General features: G+C 43.2%; 2 protein-coding genes across 11 annotated transcripts in view; one reads left to right on the top strand and one right to left on the bottom strand.

Annotated features, from left to right (window-relative positions):
- Positions 1-18725, bottom strand: part of Khc-73 (Kinesin heavy chain 73) — a 36394-nt gene extending 17669 nt beyond the window's left edge. For 6 of the 10 annotated variants that reach the window (XM_065488511.1, XM_065488508.1, XM_065488506.1 and 3 more), the window contains exons 1-2: positions 18461-18725; positions 11572-11659 (exon numbers count right to left, since the gene is read on the bottom strand). In XM_065488511.1, the coding sequence (XP_065344583.1) occupies positions 11572-11659; positions 18461-18515 (143 nt within the window). In that variant the 5' untranslated portion in view covers positions 18516-18725. The remainder of the gene's footprint in view (positions 1-11571; positions 11660-18460) is intronic. The other 4 variants (XM_065488510.1, XM_065488507.1, XM_065488512.1 and 1 more) reach the window with 2 other exon arrangements.
- A 140-nt stretch (positions 18726-18865) lies between these two features.
- LOC135942406 (cytoplasmic 60S subunit biogenesis factor ZNF622) lies at positions 18866-20195 on the top strand. Its single transcript, XM_065488523.1, has 3 exons — positions 18866-19721; positions 19779-19883; positions 19949-20195. Exons 1-3 carry the CDS (start codon positions 18892-18894, stop codon positions 20058-20060), a joined length of 1047 nt encoding a protein of 348 aa, XP_065344595.1. The 5' UTR covers positions 18866-18891; the 3' UTR covers positions 20061-20195.
- Positions 20196-20365: the final 170 nt, after the last annotated feature.

The raw sequence follows: 20365 nt of genomic DNA on the forward strand, positions 1-20365 counted from the left end.
TGCCTATTGCTTCCACAGTTTTACGTCTTTGCTTTACGACTGCCAGCATCACAAACAAGATAAGTCTTTCACTCGCAGCCCTGTTTGTTTGCGCCCGCATTAACATCTGAACTGTAGGCTATAGTGCAAATACACAATTCACCGCTACAGCAATGAACTGAAACGTAACGCGCTGAAAGAATTATGCAGGAGAATTGAACACAAATAAAGGAGAATAGAAAACTGTTAAACAGCGACGCGAATGGCCGCCAGCACCGCCGCAGCCTGTGGATTGGATTCTTTATCGGACGTCCACACGGCGGGGCAATCCCGACGGTTGTTTTGCCGCTGACTGCCCACCGCATTAATCGCCTACGGCAAAGGGTTGCTGGGTTAAGGGCGCGCTTTCGAGAGCACCTCTTGACGCGACTCGAGAGCCCGAGGGTGGCAGAACGAGGTTCGAATCTGCTTCGTGGTTGGCTTTGGTGCAGTGCGCCACTGCGAAGCACAATAATTCGTCCTGATGCTCTTTCGCACGAACGACGAATGTGTGCATAGCCACGACCGGTTATTTATGCGAGGCGTAGGCGGCTATTGTTAGTGTTGGTCTGGCTAATCGACGCACCCTCCGATGGGCAAACGAGCCGTCACGGTCAGGGGAACGGGCCGAGGAAATTAACAGGTGCCGTCATTGGTCCGTGTGCTGAAAGGTAATTTCGGACATTGTCGAAGGGACGGCAAATTGCCTGGGGATGCGAAACGAATTGAAATGTGCGCAATTTGGCACGCAACTGCGTACTTTCGACAAGCCAACTGCCTTTGCAATGCATGGTCCTCTCTTTAGAGAAAAAGCTGTTTCAGTGCTCCTCTTTATAGCTTGGGCATCATAATTTGTAATTTTAAATGCTGTGCAAGTTAGAAATTTAATCCCGGATTAAAACTGAAAAGCCGAGATTAAAAAATGTTTCCGAGCACGTGTGTTTCTGCGGCACTAATAAAATATAAGAAAATTATTTCCAAGCCACAGCCGCTGCGAAACTGGCGAGAATCTCCTCCTTTGCTGAATTCCGCCGTTGGTTTTCCACCCAGCGAACGAAACAAGGCCGTATAATTTTGCTCTAGAATAATTTTTTGACATTCTCGCCGAGCAGCCGTCGCCGGGCAATAAAAGCGGCAAGCGGCTGGCTCCCTCGCTTTTTCCGCCAGCAGCCAAGAGTATGCCGTGTAAGTCGCGTTGTTTGCGGAATGAAAATACACACAGTACAGCGGCAGTTCACTCTCAGCAAAGGAAACACACTCACATATATATGTTCATACACATTTGCATAAATTTTCCGAGCACTACGGAGCTGCAGGCCAGCAAGCGAAGCGGAGCTACGCCAAAAACCACCCCGCGGCGTTCGTTTCATTATGAATGTTTGCGTCGCTCAGTTAATTAAAATCCAACTTGCTCGTTGCAGAGTTAGGTGCGATATTGGATTTGGGGCAAACATTTGTTCAGCTTGAAGGAATATAAAAACTGTGTCACTCGCCACTGACGCAATGTAAAAAAAATCCACTTGAGCTGTCAGACTGAAACTTGAACGCAAAGTTTCTGCTTGCAAATTTAGCTGCGTGAAAATATTTTATGAGGCGTCAGTGTTCTTTGTTTGAAACTTTCCGGCAACGTAGAATGCAGAGGTTTATCACTTTGGGGCTTAAGCATTTAACCGCATTACATGGTTATTCACAATAAAGAGTCAAAGGTTGGCTAAATAGTAAACTGTAAACGAAACGTAAAGCAAATTTCAGATTGCAAAGGACAAAGTATTAGCAGCAAAACATTGCAAAAGTTTGCATATATAACGTCGGAATTCAGCGCTCCACATTCCTCGTGCTTCCATGGTTGCAAACAAAAGCTGGCCTTTGCGAGTGCGGGGAAAGACACAATTCCGAACAATGAGGACAAAGCGAAAAAGCAATCCAGCTGTGCACATAGCGTCCTTTCCTGGAAAATTTTTCATCTGCTGTAATTTTCATGGAAAAGTGAATGGGAGAAGAACAATAACGTATATACCGATTTCATCTTGGAAGGGTTGAAGCAAAAAGTTAACATAAAAACCGATGCGGAAAACAAAGCAGCTCAACTTTGATGGGATATCAACTTAAAATGAAATGGAATTTGACAGCAAGCGCAATCACAGAATGCGGAAACATGGAACAAGAGCGCGAGCGTTGAGTCGCAAATTGGTCCATTGTGCTGGTGGCGAGGGCGACGGTGACGGTGGCGAGGGCGACGGTGACGGTGGCGGTGGCTAGGTTGGTGCGCGCCGTGAATCAAAATCGTGCTCGTGTAATTGAATCATGCCTGCGAGTTCCAGCCACCGTTCCTTGCATAGGCACGCCGGCGAGCACAAATTTATCACGGTGGCGCTGCCGATAACTGGCCTATTCCACCAGTTAACCCTTTAATTATGGGATGAAAGCGAATTTACTAGGCCGCTATACAGACGCTGCAGGGTTTTTATTGTCCATCCGAGTGTCGTCAGAGACGGGATGATCGCGTGGCCTGTTTTCCAGCAGCAAATTTGGCACAGTCCGCGGCCGGTTGTAAAGCTGACTAAGAGAAAGAGGCGTCTGTCGGAAGCAAGTTTGCGGCACAAATTGTTAGTTTGGGAAAAGTGTGTCGGAAAAAGCAAACAGCCGCAAAGAGACCTTGTCAGCATCGATCGGCAACTCAAGGAGCAAAGTTTGCGCTTTTCTAATTGGATGTTTGCAGATTGGTCCCGGGAAATGGAGCACATTTTGTTCTCACCATGAGAAGTATAATTCAATAACGGACTTATTACGAAGAGCATGATTACCAGCCTATTCATCTTAAAAAATTAATCACATATAACAACGAGAAATGCATTTAGGGAGAAGCAACGAGTTTTGCTGGTCTAATTTGCAAATTACCCCACAATTTGGAAGCGCGCACCTAATAACTAGTGTGCTAAAATTAGACAGTATTATATACTCTCACAAATTCACATGTTGGGGTAACGTGACTGAAATTACTTTGGCAGAGGTGGAGATGAGAAGGGTCCATAAAAAGTTTCCAGACAAGCAGCACGATTGAGGCCAAAAAATCGTTTGTAACTCAGGGTTTTGCACGCCAAGGACAAAATGTGCAGATAGGTGTCTTGCAATCTTATAAAAATTTGGTTTACAGGTTGCATTGGTCTAACGTCTATCGCTCGAGACACATGTCCATGATGTATTACGCTGAACAATTTTTGTCAAACTCGAGAGAAGAGTGAAAATTGTTCTCAGTTGAAATCAACTGCGGCGTCTTTGAACTGTAGCACTGAAAAGAAGCTTTCGAGTGCAAATAACTAGAGCTGCTGTGCGTGTGTAATTACATATCGTGCAGGTCGATCGATAGGTGGAATATACATATGAGAGTAAATACATAAAAAAAGGTTTGCGGATGAGTGAACGAGGGATTCGAGGCCGACGCGCTGTCTCAATCGATTCGGGGGCTGTTTCGTCGAATGCGATGTGATGGGTCGACCCGTGCGAGCGATCAACGGGCCACATTATTTCAAGGGCTGCTTGCCGGAAATTGAAATTTCGTGCAAGACTTCGAAATAGTTAAACGTTTGTAAGATTGAATCACTCAGAACCTGGCTCCTGCTGCGCTGAGCTTAATCGATTTTGCAAAGTTTCTAGAGCGTGATGGCAAAGCATCGCAAGTTTCGTGTTTGCGGGGGACTTTGAAATTGTGTCCAAATTAGGAAAGTTACGAAACCAGATCGGGATTAGCTAATTTATAAACGCTCTTATAAGATCCGCTTTTTATCCGTGCCTGAGGATTCGTGCTGATGATTCTGCCGAATTCCCTTTTTTTGTAAGCAAATCGAATTTCAACAATGCCACTCACTGTGTGTGGTCTTATTCTCCACTCTCGCCGAAAAGGGTAAAGGGTCTCGTGGCGGGTCGTCGTCGTGTGCGTCGGCCGCTCTGACGAGAACAGCCTTTCCCTTTTCCAATCTATTATGTGTGCACGTACGATTCCCGTCGTCTGACTGTTGGGGACGAACTACTGGATAAATTGATTAGAGAAGCTGTGCGTAGCAGAATGAGTCTCTGCGTGCCAAGATCGCATGTATTATGTCTAACATTGTTCCTTCCGCGTAAATAAATGAACGACTCAGTTGCTTCGCAGCAGGAAGAGTGCCAAAACATAATGAAAAAATGCGGATTTTCTTGCTCAACACAGAGCACATCATTAAATTGTGCCTAAAATTTATTGCACTTGCTCTGTTACGCTTAAAACTACATTCCTTCGCGAGATATATTTTCGTTCCTCGATTAATCTGAACCAGAGATTCTTGAGTTTGCGTGATCTGGTAAAAAATTTAAACACCAGGTATCCTCTTCGTTAATTATTCAGCCAGCCAAATTGCTTGAGCCAGCAGGTGATTTGCCAGTGTGCCCAACAACTGATGAGCCGAAATCTCGCGATTGCAGTCTGAAAAATTCAACGCACCTCTCAGGAACAACGAAGCCCGAGTAGCTGAATTATTAAAAGAAAACGGCGTACTTTCGTAGCCGTAACCCATTTAAGGCGGGCGCTCCCCAAAGCCGTGTTACACGCAAGCAAACATCAAGGCTTGGGAATTCATCTCGGGCAAACAAAACTCGGCAGGCGCTTTGCATCTGCTGCTCGGCGAATCAAATGAAAAATATCATTTCTCTGTGCGAGCTAGGCATTTATTTTTCAGCACGCTGCTGCCGTTCTTTGGGAGAAATTGCCGCCGCTGCTGCTGCGGCACTTTCGTCCGCAGAAGGACCTTTTGATATTCACACGACCGCGCTACGCTCAAGCCCGGAATTACAGGATCCTCCCTCCCTGCCCACCGAATGAAATCTTGCGAAAATTTTCTCCGCCCGATGAATCGATGCGGTGGAATTGCATGCTCGAGGGGCTGAAAATTTATGAATGGAGCTGGACCTGCTGAAAGGCGGAGAGCATGGTAATTGAATCGCATTCTGATTGTTGAGTAACTCGACTTTCCGCAAATTGATTATGCGGCATTCAATGCCTAACGGCCGGCCTCGAGGAATCATGTGACTGTGTGGCTGACAAGAGTGCAGGCACAGTACTCGAGGACTTGCGAATGTTCAACAGAACAGACCATTATGCAACCTGCACGTCGGTTGTTGCTAAGGGTGCTCGCGAGGGGTAGGAACGTTTTTTACTCGTGGAAGAGTTATTTTAGCGACGTGCTGCCAACATTTCCACCGCATGCCATAAAATTGAGCAGATATTATGAAATATGCAGCTCGTGCAGCGAGGAATTTGGATGAATCGCTCGTTTGAAAATATATACGCGAAAATTATTTTGGTCTGTATCGAACCTAGCGTTTTTGCTGTTGGAAACTCATTCTTGAATAATTCACGGCCCTGAATATTCATGTTTTCTTCATGCATAATGCACAATTTTAATATTTTAATAGTCATTGCAACGCAGAAAACCACATAAAGTGTCACTTTTCAACATTGACAGCTGTTTGCATAATATTCCATCCTCGGTGTTCAGCTCGTCACGTGAAAGCGTTGGAAATGCCACCTACATTGTTTCCTCAACGGACGAAGAAAAAGCCGCGTGCATTCGTCAAGCCCTGTTTGACACCGAAGCAAATAATGAGGCCGTCTGAAATTAATCAGCGGCTCGAGAGGCGTCTGTGCGCGCGTTATGAATCTCTGTGACAGCCAGATATGCATCAGTTCAAAAGGTCGGGTAATTTAAATTGGTGCAATAAATCAAAGCTCTGCCCGACAGTTTTGATCCCCTCATCATTTTGCATCAAGCTGAATGGACAATTTGTGAAAAATGATGCGGAGTACGAGATTTTGCACCAGTAAATTGGAATACATCCGACAGTCGGCTAGTTGATGAGCACAACACACAAACGGTGAACGGAATGCTACTAGATTAGGTAACTCGATATACAGAGAGGAAACAAAAGAGTAGGGTAGAAAATAGAGTTATCAATCAGAAAGGGTACCAAGAAAGGTTGAATCGGATTAACTGCCTTGCCTTTCCAGAATCGATTGGCTGCTCACGCATGAAACTCATTGACCTCTTAATCGAGGCGAAACGTCACTCAAACCACTCCGTGACTGCTTTTCCGACAGAGAGAAAATAATTTCCTGCGCTGCAAGCATATTATTTCAATATGAAAGGCATCTCTCTGCGTTCGCTTCCCAGCATGCAAATTCCACCAGCGTTCCCACCCAAGGGGCAAGAGGGCGTTTTGCAAACAAAAAACTCTCGATGTCAGCAGGGCACGCAATTAATCTCAATCTCAGCCCTAATGGGCCCGAGCGACTGTCACGCCGTCACACAAACACACACAGCCGGCAACTTTTAATTCAATTAGCCTTTGGCTTATGCGCGAGACTTGAGACAACTCGCTTAATCGCATTGTTCGCCAGCAGAAAACGTATTTTCGCCTCACAGATGGAAAATTCGCTCGCTAATTAATCAAGCGAGGAGGTGATCTTGCACTTTTATGCGTCACTGGAGATAATAGTGAAAATGATGCGCTATCTCCATTACCGGGGATGTTAAACTAACCGATGTATTCATTTAATCATTTAAAATATACCCCTTTCAGATCAAATGATGATTTTTAACATTTCTGTTAATGCTTTGAGATAAATGAACCCTCAATGGTACTATTCGACGGCATGGCGCGTTATTGAGATTTCCAACAATCTCTTTCTGCTATAAAACAGTATTGATTTTCAATCAAAAACATTTGCTGATGAGTTTTAGACATCATTTTCCCAAGGGACCATCTCGCGCTTTGTGGTAATTTTTTAGCAGCTCTGATGATCGATGTGGCCTTTAATTTGATCTGCCTCATTTGCATCTTTTCCAGTACGCAAGATCTTTCACAGAATCAGCTTTCATAAGCAAGTTTGTTAACCAAGAGTGGAAGCATTTTCGGTGGGCAATTAACTGCTTTTGGCCAAGCAAGCACCTTTTGAGAGGTGGTGACGCTCACCCCTTGCCATTGTTTGCCGTAACTGGGTGAGCAGCTGTCTAGTCGAGATCGAGAAACAAAGGCACCGATTTCTGAATGCACTAGGGAATAATCAGCATTTTTCCATAATCAGCACGAGCGGCGCGAGAGGCTACACAGGAAAGTAGATCAATATTAGGCGGCTCCACTGTATTTATTTTGGGGGAAAAGTTGCGTGCTTACGATTAAAGGTCAAAGGTAGAAGTGGCAGTTCATATTTACATTTCATTATGCAAATGGATACCACGAATATTACCGGGGTTATCGCCTAAATTACGGGTTTAGATCAAACGAAGTAGCCACCATTTCCTCTCCTCGCGCTTCTCTGTATCAATAACTGAATTAATTCATTGGAGTCGAATGAAATTGCGTAAATCTTCATTTTTCCACCCGTGCTCAAGAAACCTTGCCACTGTTTTATGTAATTAAATCAGTCAGCCGCTTCTCAAGCGTTTTGTAAATTCCACAAATAGATCGACCTTGATTTCCGACTAAGTTTTCAAATAAACGGCTCCGTATAATTGATGCCGTTTGTGCAGTGTCCGGAACAACTGAACAAACACTACGTACGAGAATACCCAATGCAACACCGACGCAAATCATATCCCCTTTGGCAGCGTCAATTTGAATACAAGAGCAGTGGAACGCAATCATTGGTGTATCAATAAATCGTCAATCTGCTCTCCACTGGAACTGGAGGCCCAGGTGTCCGCTATGGATATCGATTCAATGGTCGTGAGTGCATTGTCGTGCATGCAAGGCGGGCTTTAGACTCATTTGCTAGACCTTTAGTCGTGCAAGCCAATTAGGTGCAAAGGAAGTGTCAAGGTGAATGTTACAAGAGGTGTTGATAAAATTGTCATGTAAGAGCAGCGATATTACACCACTTCTTGCTCGTCTCTTTGCGGTAACGGTTCTGTCACATATTACCAGTAAAGCTTTATCCGCAGGGAATGAATCGGATGCTTCTTTTTGAGGGAACAATTAAGAAAGTAATAAAAAATTAGCTTCATTTCCCGGCAATAAGATGAAGAAAAACCGGGTTTGAAGCCGGCAGCGCTACGATTTTGGACTGGATGCATTACACCGGTCGGACGCCTTTTACCAGAGATACAAATAACACGGCACGAGAAAGTGAGGTGGTCCATTCAGGTAATAGCTGACGATGATGGCCAAACCAGCCGCGCTTACATCAGCACAAACTGCAGGCCTCAGCCTGGCATTTGAGCGTGTGTGTGTGCGCACCTAGCTAGTGTTTATTTATTTATTAGCCAGAGGCCATGTCTTGATTCTTGGCTCTGTGATTGGAGCTGAGCAAACGCGATCATTAATTTTGCATTGCACACCAGCACAGCTGCGAGCTTTGATCTCTCGACTGACTAACCACACGGCAAAAACACGCCGCTAATCGGAAATTTCTGTCGGCTATATTTTAGCTTTGATGAAAATACCGCTATGCAAATTTTCGTCTGCGAAGGACGAATGAACTGTCATAAATTAAAGGAGAGAAAAAACTGCTTAGTTTTAACAGCAAATCACTTAGGAAGCATACATCCCAGATGTAATATATTTTGTATAATGCGGGCGTTCACAGTTTTGGGTCCTATTTTATTTTTCTGCCATGCACCGCAAAAACGCAAACTTTTATTATGGGTTTTATGGCAGGAAATTGAGACTAATTGAGATAATTGAAAGCAAGGTAAAGTATATATATATAGGGTATTGTTTGACCAGGAAGTGAGTTCACTGCCACAAATACAGATATAACAAATGAACTTTAATTCATTAGATGAAATGGTCTTTTTCTATTTGCTCATCAGTGCGAAAAAATCATAGAGCACAATGCCAACTGCTCTGGACAGGCTGGTAACTGTCAAGCTCTGCAGTATAAATAAATGTGATTTTGCCAAAGCAAAGTTTTACCCGGTCAAAGAGCCCATTAATTACTCAGCGGCTTCGAAGAGAGACGATGCGGTCTAAAGGCGTCGACTCTGCGTCGGCCCTGGCCACGGTGGCGAGTAATTGGAAGCGTAATTTCGCGACCGACCCTGCTGATTTGGTTTCATTGGGTGCTGTTTATTAATCCGCGTCGGCGAGCAGCCCTCCCGCACTGCGAGTCGAGTAAACAAAAGGCAGCAGCAGCATACGACGCTGTGTACATATCGATTGCGCCGCGGCACACTGTATTTTTAAATAGGAGACGAGGGGTGGTCGTGCAGGGAAGCCTCACACGCTCGCAGAAAGTAATAATAAAAAATGTTGCGAAAATTAACGGGGCTGCACGTGTGGTTTTAGCGATTTATTGGCGTGCGCAGATCTTTTTTCGCGATGTCTGCTACTATTAAGCACCCTGAAGCCAAACGGCGAATAAATTTCCCGAGTGCTTTCCCGCGTAGCGGTTCATTTGTGCGAATGGGAAAAGGTCGGCATGAAAGCGGCATTACGTGCTCTTGCAATTCAAAGGGAAGCTGGTCGCAAACATCGGCCAGCTAATTTAGTGTGCAATTTTCCAGCAAACGTTATTTTTGCTTTTGCGAGGAGAAATCGCCTCAAGGCACTCTAGCCATTTGGGTTAGCATTGTATTTCTTTGTTCTTTTTAAATATAGAAATGAAAGAGAGTACAAACAATTTTATAATGCATTTTGAGTGATGAAAAAAAGTGTTAGTGTTTTTAAACAAAAACAAGTAAGTGTTTAAAATTCTTGGATAAATATGAATAATTTAAGTTGTTCATTTATTTATGAGTTTTAAAGGCCTTAATTGAGGAAATATTTCTGAGCCTCTTTACTAGAATCTATTTTAATTCGCGAAAATTGGATATGTTTGTGAATTTAGTCGTTAAATATCAACTGAGGATAGTTTAATTTTTATGCAGGGACAAAAGGGTGAGGACATATATGTATATGCTATATGAATCGAGGTCTGTATTTTCCACTTCTGCTGGGTTTTCTCAAATTCATGTTTCATTTTAAGCTGAATCTAAGACTTCTTCCTCTTTGCATTTTTAAAAGTTAGTTTGTTCTCAAGAATGCTATGGTAATGCACATTCACTCTGCTCTCTTTACTGGATACCACCATCGTGAATCCGGCATCTTCCTTTGAATTCCGCTAAAAAAACTGCGCCGGCAATGGGATAAAAATTCACGACCTCACATATACGACTTTTTCAGAACTTGCTTTGTGCCCGCCTCGACGGATGATAAACGCTTTCTTTCGGGCCAGCGCATGGCGCGCATGGAAACTCGCCATCAGAGGTACCATATTTCATTATTATAACCCTGCAGATATCCCTTTTATACGAGCCACGTTCGAATAAAAGAGCCGAAGCGTCAGCAGTGAATCAAATTATTCATAGATATCGCCAATATGCTAAAATTGGCGTTTTTTTTTAAAGTTGCGCAGAATTCAAATTTGATCGAAGGAAAACCTCATACTTTATGTTTGCCCGCAGAGCCTTTCCTCCATGATCACCGAAGGCGGAAAATTCAATTGCTTTTCTAGTTCGGCACCAAAGAAACAATTTTCCACGTCAAAGCGTTGCTAACGCTCGAAAAGGCCGAGAACGACTCAATATTGCAGGCCCTCCTTACTTAGTTAGGCGTTCATTTCGCACTCGAGGCGAAATCTCGGAGGTGAATATTGCATTATTTGCCACTGCTCTCTCAGGAGGCATCAGCAAAGAGAGATAGAAAGAGAGAGAGAGAGAGAGAGAGAGAGAGAGAGAGAGAGAGAGAGACGGCCTCAAGATCGAGCGGTGTTTCTCGCGAGCAACGATAAGAGCACAAAGAAAGGATTGAGGCATGAAGCAGCGTAATGTTGAATAATAGAATAATCGATTGCTTCTAGCCACTGCACACGCACAGCTGCGCTTGGTGGCGACAAAACAACAACTTTTCTTATGTAATTCGGCCCCGAGGGAGGAAAAATCACGGATCGGAACGCCACAGCTGGGAAAATCGGGCTGGGTATTGTTATTATTTCAAGATCTGACGTCAATAACCAAGACAAAGAAATGCGGCGTGCATACGCGAGAAATCTGCCAGCCTCTTTTACCTTTCCGGCTTGATGCAATTTTCAGACCAAAGAAGAAATCCGTGGAAACTGAAAAATGACCGGCCATGGGCTGGGATTTCTGCTGCGGAGAGAAAAAATGCTTAGCCAGATTGCTCTGCGCGAGAAATGAATCCCCTCGTGATCCAGAAGACTGAGAGGATGAAAGAGTCTGTTTCGTGATTTCGCATGGGAACAATCGATCCTTGAATGATGTGCAAAAGAGATGAGTACTCTCTTCAAAGAGCTTGCCGTATTGTGGAAAGAGATATTTATGCACATTTTTCCTTCAACGTTTTGTTTCGAAAACTCCCTGTTACAATCGATTTTTATAAGGAACGCTATAAAAATGGACATCTATTTATTATCACTTAAGGGTACCGACAATCCCAGAGTTCCGACACGTCTCTCTTTTCAGTTTGGCAAAGAATGGCGGAGCTCAATACCAATAAAATTTTATCGCGGAGAGTGCGAGCGCTTACCTCTCGATTTTGTCCATGGTGATGGGGTGGTGGAGAATGGTCTGCTGCTCTGCCATTTCTATGACGCATTGCGACCCCAGTTCCAGTTCTGCAAGCAAACAAAAGCGTTCATGATTATTTCCATTTCTCGCTGGCAGTCGGATTCGTGCCGTACAACGCAGACATGACCAGAATCGGTGAGACGGAAACCGATTCCGAGTAGATGTATTTTTAACAAACAAGAGACGAAGCGACAATTCCTTGGAAGCGATATCCAGGGCAAACAGATAATTTGCATGGGCATTTCTGGGCTGGAAATTTATTCATAGACGCACAATGGGGGTTTTGGCATGTGGATGCACATATTTATTTATTTGCCGCGTTTGTTTTGGTGCCGCTGTGAGGGTTGCGAGTCATAAAATTCTCGTTCGGCGGCGCTATCGAGGGATTCGCCGTCCTTTCTGGGTCATGGTGTTGCAAATATAATATAAAAAATGGCGCGCGAGACAAACTGCTTTTATGCCAGTCGCGGCTAGTTGGACGGACGAGCAAAGTTCGCCGAGGACAATGTGAATTTTTCATTGGGCTGCAGTTTGTGAAGGAGAGCTAGCTTGTGCCCTCCTTTGTCTTGTGTCTATCGTTGCTAAATCGCGTTTAATTATTCAGCAGGCCGTAATGAAAGGACCCATTGCGGAAAATTGCTCTTTGCAAGTTACACTGATTATGGCAATTGTGAATTCGCCTCAGTGACAGCGCTAGTTGGAACGTAATTTCAGGATTTAAAGCAAGCGGAGAAGCGCGCCTACAGTACAAAACACTGGGGTTTCATTTTGAGTGTGGAACGAACCGAGTTACCCGAGAGCGGAAATTAAAACTTGTCTTTGCTTTGCCGCTGGTTCTCCTTCGCGTAGATTAAAGATATTTCTCAGCAGCAAAGTAGGATTCCACCCAACTTAAAAGTTTTTCCCCACGGAAAAGAAAGTTTTAGCAACATGGTGAAGGATTAGAAACCTTGAGAAACAAATTAAAAAGAGTGGTGAAAATCTTAGTAAATCAACAAATTCCATAAAATCAGTATTATTATTATTTATTTGCCGGCCTTCTCTGATACTGAAATGATTGCATGATCCACTCGCGCGAGCCTAGTTATGCAACCCGCGCGTCTGGCGTGACGAGAATTTGCGTATCCTTGACGCCACTCAACTTTTTCTCTATTTCGCTTTCAATGTGCTTAAATTCTCCGACACGTTTAGCTGCATTGACAGGTAGACCGTGCAGACCAAAATAGGTTGATCCCATTTGAATCCCACGCAAACAGCAGCATGAACGTCACACACTGACGTGAGTGAGGCAAGAAGTAATGATCGACCAGCGGGAACTGAAAACGGTTAAACACACTCAATCGATGGCAGTTCAATCTACGTATACAAAGAAGCAATCTGGTTAGCAAAGACACGCGAGCTGTTTTCGAATGAAGAGACGCGTTTCGCTTTCCTTCGCCGATTTATGAAGATTTATAATGGAGTTTGTTTGGAATTCGTGGCCGAGCAATTATCTTGATTGGAAAGAGTGCGGTTGACGAATGACTTTCGCGCATTCTGCGGTCGGCGCCGTGCGCCACCGAATAATGGGCCTGCCAAGAGAGTCGTTCAGCAACGCTAATTCTCAGTCCCAAAGCACAAAGGGTAAACACACGAGCACATAGTAAATCATTTTGTAGCGGAAATTTACAGGCCCTTTGAAGGTGAAACTCTAAAGACGTTATTAAAGTACCCCAAGGAATCTTGGATCTTGGGGGCTTTGTAAAGTGCAAGTCTCTCTCTCTCTCTCTCTCTCTCTCTCTCTCTCTCTCTCTCTCTCTCTCTCTCTCTCTCTCTCTCTCTCTCTCTCTCTCTCTTTTAATTTTGAAATTGGGCTTTAGATGTTTTAATCCCTTTACGCGTTACATAAATAATCCTTGAAGGTATTAAAATTGAAATCACATGAAGCAATATTTACTGAGGAGAAAAAAACCATTAACTATATTTGCAAGGTTTGAGCGGCAAAAAAATCGATTTCCCAGCTTTTCATATCCAGACAATGAAGCAATCGCGGAAAAAAGCATTAACTAACTACTGCATTCATCCTAGGCACTAAAAATAATCACCGATGAAGCAGCAGCAGCGAACGGGTGCGCTTTGACGTGCTGCTCTCATCTGCATCAAAAGAAAAATCCACTGCAGCTGCACTCGCCTGTTATTATTATTATCCGGAATCTGTGTAGTCGGCATCACAATGCAGCTTTCATGAGTTCCTTTCATCTTTAAAGCGCCGCGTCAGATTGAACGCACGCAGAAAGAAATTTTGTTATCAGTTGCAGCGTTGGGCATGGAATTTCAATTAGATCATTAATTTGGCACCGCGGCGGCGAGGGTGCGAGACGTCGAACAGGTGTTCCATGTGGACCGATTAACCGGGCAAATTAGCATGTTTAACGCCGAGCCAGTCTTCGTAGAGTGGCGGGCGATTCGGTTTCTCGCAAGGCAACGACAAAGTGGCACACGCCACCTCAGAATCATGCAACTGTTGCCGGCTTTCGATTCAAGTACGAATTAGTACAGTATGTGATCGCACGTCATAACATTTTTGTTCTGCACGGCCCTGACCCTCAAAGCTGTTACGAGAATCACGTCTCGTGATGAGCTTGACGCCGCGTGATGCAGGAAAATTGGTCTCCCACTTGACGGCTCTGTTGGAGCGCGGGGGTGTTAATAATTAATGGATCAAACTCACTTCCTGCCCAGGAAAAATACTAGTCATACTAGTGGAGTCTGAAAGATGTGGATAAATGGAGCGAGTGCACTTGGACGAGCTGTGAAATGTTTGTGCACAGTTTCATCGCACGGGAGTGCAAGTCACGCCACGTCTTTGCTTTATAATGTACCCATGCTGGCAGCAAACATGAACGAAGTAATAAACGATGGAGAAATTGGGTCTCTTTCACTCAATGATGCGCCATCGAGTTGAAAATTTAGCTGGTTCAATCTCAACTAAAGGTGCCGAAAGCTTATCGGCGACACATGCGATTGCGAAAGTTTTATACGATTGTCCCCATAAAATAAGACGTTTTTGCAGCCATTTGAGAATAGTGATTTAATGGGGGCGGCCAGAGTAGCGTGTTCACTCTTCCAGCAATTTGCTCCTTGTTGGAAAAAAGCTTGAGACACACGGTGTAAGAAAAAGTTGTTGTCACACATCTCGCGAAGAATGTGCGCTGGAGAAAGGTGAAAATAATTTCGAATTTCCCAGTGGAGGCCGTGATGGAAGTGAGCGAGCAGTCGGCGAGCGCGCATCACGCTGGATTGAATTTCAAGCCTGTCTGGCGGCTTGGATGAGAATCAAAGGGTTGCGTATTTGATCGATAAAAGTCACACAAAGCGGTGTGTGTACATAAGTGTGTTGGTTTAAAAGTCATGCTGAGTGACACGTTAGTCGAGGGAAATGCAAGAAAGTAGCAGGCGTTAAGTGCCAGTCAGTCCTGTTGCTGCAAAGCTAAAAAAATGCCGCAAATCAAGACTAAAAGATTCCCACTACAAAATTTTGCAAACGAGCTCATCATGGATACAGCCAGGATAAATGACATTGGAATATTTTTTCCAACTAAAATTAGCACTGCGTCACTAAAAAAATATTCACTGACGCAGAGTGTATTTTAGCACATCTAAAAGTAACCATAAATTCAGCCTGAGCTCAATTCTACAAAAAATAACAATATTAATAAGATATTTCCCTTACTTAGAAGTTAAAAAATACATTAGTATCGGTTGCAAGCTTCTGGAACATGAAACGATGTAATTATATTAATTTTAAAACTCGCAATTCTTTAGAAACAAAACTCGAGAGTAAATTTGTTTTCATTTGAAGCTCTCAATTAAAATTTTAATTCTATAATTACGTTCAACCCTTGCTGCGATTTCCTTCACTAACACGGCTAACAAAATAATGTGGAACTTCATAATTCTCAGCCGCAACAAAGTGCGTACTAATTAACCGCCTTGAATCCGGTGCTTGTTTGCACTAAAAGTCGGCGTTTTGAAATTGATAAATACACGCCACAGCAGCTAATTACGCCGAGGTGAACCATCGCGTGTAATTTATTCAGCCGCATCGTTGACGATCCGGTGCGAAATGCGAGTTCAAGTGGGGACAAGGGTGCGGGCGCAGCAAAATAATGCAGATAGACCCCTTTTCACGGGGCTCGTTTCGCACATGAATTATTTACCAGAAAGCACTCCTCTCTGAAACGCGTTTGGATGGAAAAAATGTAGAGGAACAAGCTGCTGAGCAAATACGGAAATCTGACAGCTAGAAAATTAATGCGAAGCGCTAGAGCGGTTGCCACTAATTAAAAAGCGGCTTTTGCGGACGAAAAATATTTCGCGAGGGGTGAAAATGAATTTCCCTCTCATATTTGCTGACATCCGCTGCTTGCAGAGGATTTCTGTTTTATTACTCAGTTCTTATTAACTGTTGATGGCCCAAAAACTTAATTATTTTTACTTCTCGCAAAAAAAAATCGCTTTAGTCTGCATGATCAGGTTTGAGTATTTGAAAGAAACTATGGAATTGTGCTCTTGATAATGATTTTATGATTTTTTTCTGCGAAAGTTATTAGTGGTTGTAGCTTTCAACAATAATGGTGCAATTGAATGCGAACCCACAAAAAATAGCAGTTTCTAAAGAGAAATGGCCATCAGAACGCGATAAAAAGCGAGACAGCAGACAAACAGAGCACAGCACGCCATGACACGAGGATCGCAAACAAATTGGTGATAGAGACTGCCCCAATTTCACAAGCGCGCATTTACACAATGCGAGTTAAAAGGGTTAAATTTCTACAAATTATATTTCCTTCGTAGATGCAACTAAGGCACAGTTGAACTAGATGAAATTTGATAGCTAGAAGAATAAATATTGAGTTACATTTTGTTGTTGTGTTTTTATCAGCAAGCTTTGCAAATAAATGAAGCGCAGAGGTGATAAATTAATGGGTGAAACACGTCACCGTCGGCGTCCCGACTGGAAGAGATGAATCACTCTTGAATATATAATGGCGTTTTAGCGTATTTTATTCGTATATAAAGGTGCGCAAGCAGCCGTTTTCATTTGTTATGAGCTGAGTGTCCGCTCGATTCGCATTATTCATCTGCGAGCATCCTCGTTGTAACCAGACTCGACTTCCTTTTCATTCGTCAAGGTCTCGAAATTTCAGATTCAATATTCAAAATGGTCTGCGAATGAGTCAATCGAGATCAAGAGGGATTCGGAAGGGAATCACCGCGCGCCGTTGGAGTAGCGGGGGTTCGAGTGTTTATTTCCTGCCATCGTGCGAGATTGTCGTTTTAATTGTTCAACAGGCATGCACCAACAGTTTTTTAATAGGCTTTCATTTTCTGCGCTCACGCTGATGAGCCACAGGAAATTAGCGCTATTAAAATGGGCGGAGCACACGATTAGGGAGACTGAGGTGGTCTTTTTCGTGCACCGTCTGCAATTTTAGACGAGATTTGTTTGGCAAGTGTGCGATTATGCATGTTAAGGCCTAGAGAACACGCACCCAGAGGCGCTAGATTTGATAACCCACTGTCGGCCTGTCGGGTGAAACTGGAAGAGGAAAGGGATGAGAAAAAAGGCGTTAATTGATATTTGCTTAGTGAATTGGTGACACGTACCAAAACAAGTCGTAAATATACGAATAAAGATGAGCTCACAAATATATTTTATTGTTTCTTTGCTCAAAAATGTCTCAGATTTCTTCACAAATGATTAACATTAGTTTTTAAATTTCTGGTGTAAGGTAACGCGATAAAATTTCCTAACAAAAGATTATTTAATACGTTGTAAAAGTGTCGATTGAGTCATCTCGAAACAGCTGGGAAAAATCTGAAACCCTAGCGGCTCAATGTTGAGCTTGGAACAGCATTTTTTCAATCATTATTTTGAACAGCCTAAGTTCCAGCTGATAATCAATACTTATTCATTCCCTTCCATCATAATTTTTTTGCCACAATCTCAGCAGGTGCTCCATTTGGATAAAGTGCCTTCAGATAGACTCATCTGTATTTTCTGGAACATACCAGTTTTGCTGCTTGGTGTTTGCGCCACCCTGGCAATAATATCAATAATAATCTAATCTGCAAGGGTGTGTTGGGCCGAGATGCTCAATAAACAAGCTAAAAATCATACTCTAGAGACGAGCTAGCACGAACGTGAATGAGCAAGCAAAGGTGCAGAGATAAGGGACTAGTTTATTGATCTCCACTCAGCCCACACTTTAGACTTTTATCTCCGGCTGCTTCCATTCTAGAAAGTGATAACCAAGGGTTCTCATTCTTTGGAAACCCCTGACAGGTGAAATGGGAATTGAAGGACCGGAACGGTTACTTGCGAAAGCAAAGTGCACTACTGAAAATTTACCACACAATTGAGATCATGTCCGATGCTCCTTCGAGTGTGAAATAAAAATATCACTCCGCTATAGTTAAGTTCGAAATTCTGATACAGGCCAGCAAGCAAATTATTCGCACCTGCCGCTAAAGCATTCTCCCCCTAATAGCAACCTGCTGTCTTTAAACACCTGTCAGGCGAAAATCTTTTGAGTTCGCTTTTATAGTGCAAAGAGAAATGCAATATCTGGGAAGAGATGTAAAAATAAAAAATTTAAACAAAACTTATTTCTAACTTCAGGATATTTTCCAAATTTTGCACATTTTTATTTTACACAAATTTTTAAATAGATACATTATTTTAGTTTTAAAGAAATTCACATTTAACTTGGGCTCCAGAGATGATAGACAATTAATCTAGAGTTTTTCCTCACATGAATCACGAGTTATCATAGGAGTGCCTCATTGAGAAAAGATTTATTTACCTCTGCGGTTGAAGGGTCTTACTCGGACAGCGACTTTGATTTTATCCGTGGCCATTCTGAAGTCGTTTCTTGACAGTTCTCGATTCGCAAACCACTACACTAATAGTTAGCCACTATTCACTCATGTTTACTCATCGTCTAGCCAGCAACACGAGTCACAATATGACATTTTCACAGACACCCAACTGGACAGGACTTCACGTCGGCTGCCATCTTGCATTTTCCGTCTTGTACAGGTCTTGCTTGCTTCGGAACCTGTCGGTGTCGACCGCTGCGGATTCAACGCACTCGGAACAACTCGGCTTTCACTGACGTCACACTGAATAATGATCAATGAAGTTTTACCTGCAGATGGAAACACGTAAACAGCAGTAGCTGTTGTACATTATAGAAAGGCGAAGAATCGAACAAATCGTGTTATTGTGTCGATCATGGCTGCCAAGTTCACGTGTCTTTCGTGCCGAGTAATTTTCCAAGACCCAGAATTGCAGCGCGTCCACTACAAAACAGAATGGCACAGGTACAACCTGAAAAGGAAGATCGCCGAGCTGCCCGCAGTTACGTCTGAAGAGTTCGAGCGACGCACCCTGCAGCACAAGGAGACTGAGGAGGTTCAAGAGGCTTTTTATTGCAGGCCTTGTTGCAAGACATTCGGCTCGCAAAAATCGTTTGACAACCACTTGCCGAGCAAGAAACACAAAGAAGCTGAAAATAAGTGTGACTTTGTTCAAGTGAAGGAGGCCAGTCATGCAAAGCAAGTGGTTCAGGAAGAAGAAGCATCGGACGTCGAGGAAGTTGACTCTGACGAATGGGATGAAGATATTGAGATTGACGCGAAAGACTGCCTTTTCTGCGAGCACCACAGTGCATCGACTTTTAAAAACCTGAAGCACATGTCAGAGGCGCATTCATTCTTCATTCCAGATTTGGAGTTTGTCAGTGACCTGAGAGGCCTTCTTAGCTACCTGGGCTCCAAAGTCAGAGAAGGCTTCATGTGTTTGTGGTGCAGCGGCAACAACAAGGCCTTCTGGTCTGCTGAAGCCACTCGGCAACACATGACGGACAAGGGCCACTGCAAGGTCAAGTACGAAGGAGAGACCTTGATGGAGTTTGCCGATTTCTACGATTACAGAAGTAGCTACCCTGACAATAATGAAGAGGACATGGAAGTTGACGTTCCAGTTCTGGAAGACAACGATTTCCAACTAACCCTTCCCTCTGGAGCCACTATTGGCCATAGATCCCTATTTACATATTACAGGTACAAAATGTCACTTATTCTCTTTTGTTATAAATAATTTATTCTAAAAATTTTCAGGCAAAATTTGAATCCCAACGGAGCGCTCCTTCCTGTCAAGCCGAAACACTTTGCTCGATACAAAGCGATTGGGTACACAGAATCGACCAAGGAGGCTATTCTTAAGTAAGCTTTACCTTTTTATAGTTCATAGTATATATGAATAATCATATTTTTTACTTGTATTACAGGAAATCCCGAGATATTCAGTACATGAGGAGGGTTCAGTCGAAAATGCACATGAAAGTCGGAGTGAAAGCAAATAAACTGCAACCTCATTTTAGGGCTCAAGTTAATTTCTGAACTCTTAAAATGTGGTTCACGCACCAGGCTGGGAAAGAGAGAATAAATGACACAGCTGTCTTCAACCTTTTATTTAACTGTTGCTGATTTAGGAAATAAAAAATGCATTCGTGATTAAATTTTGAGAGTTTCAAACGTGTCTTTGACTATCGGTTCCATTTGAAACAAATTTGACAAACTTATTTTCTTTCTGAAACATCAAACATAAAATTTTCATCTTGGTACTTGAAAATACAGGTGTTATTACTCTAACTCATGAATAGTAATTACATCACTTAATGTACCAAGTTTGCTTTCCACAATCA

Source organism: Cloeon dipterum, chromosome 4 (genome assembly GCF_949628265.1).
Source record: "Cloeon dipterum chromosome 4, ieCloDipt1.1, whole genome shotgun sequence".
Taxonomy (NCBI): domain Eukaryota; kingdom Metazoa; phylum Arthropoda; class Insecta; order Ephemeroptera; family Baetidae; genus Cloeon; species Cloeon dipterum.

Excerpts from the sequence above, each read along its gene's own strand:
- LOC135942406 (XM_065488523.1), top strand. The coding sequence starts at position 18,892 with ATGGCTGCCAAGTTCACGTGTCTTTCGTGCCGAGTAATTTTCCAAGAC. Across the intron at positions 19,722-19,778 it reads TCCCTATTTACATATTACAG|GCAAAATTTGAATCCCAACG; the intron begins GTACAAAATGTC and ends AAAAATTTTCAG. Across the intron at positions 19,884-19,948 it reads ACCAAGGAGGCTATTCTTAA|GAAATCCCGAGATATTCAGT; the intron begins GTAAGCTTTACC and ends CTTGTATTACAG.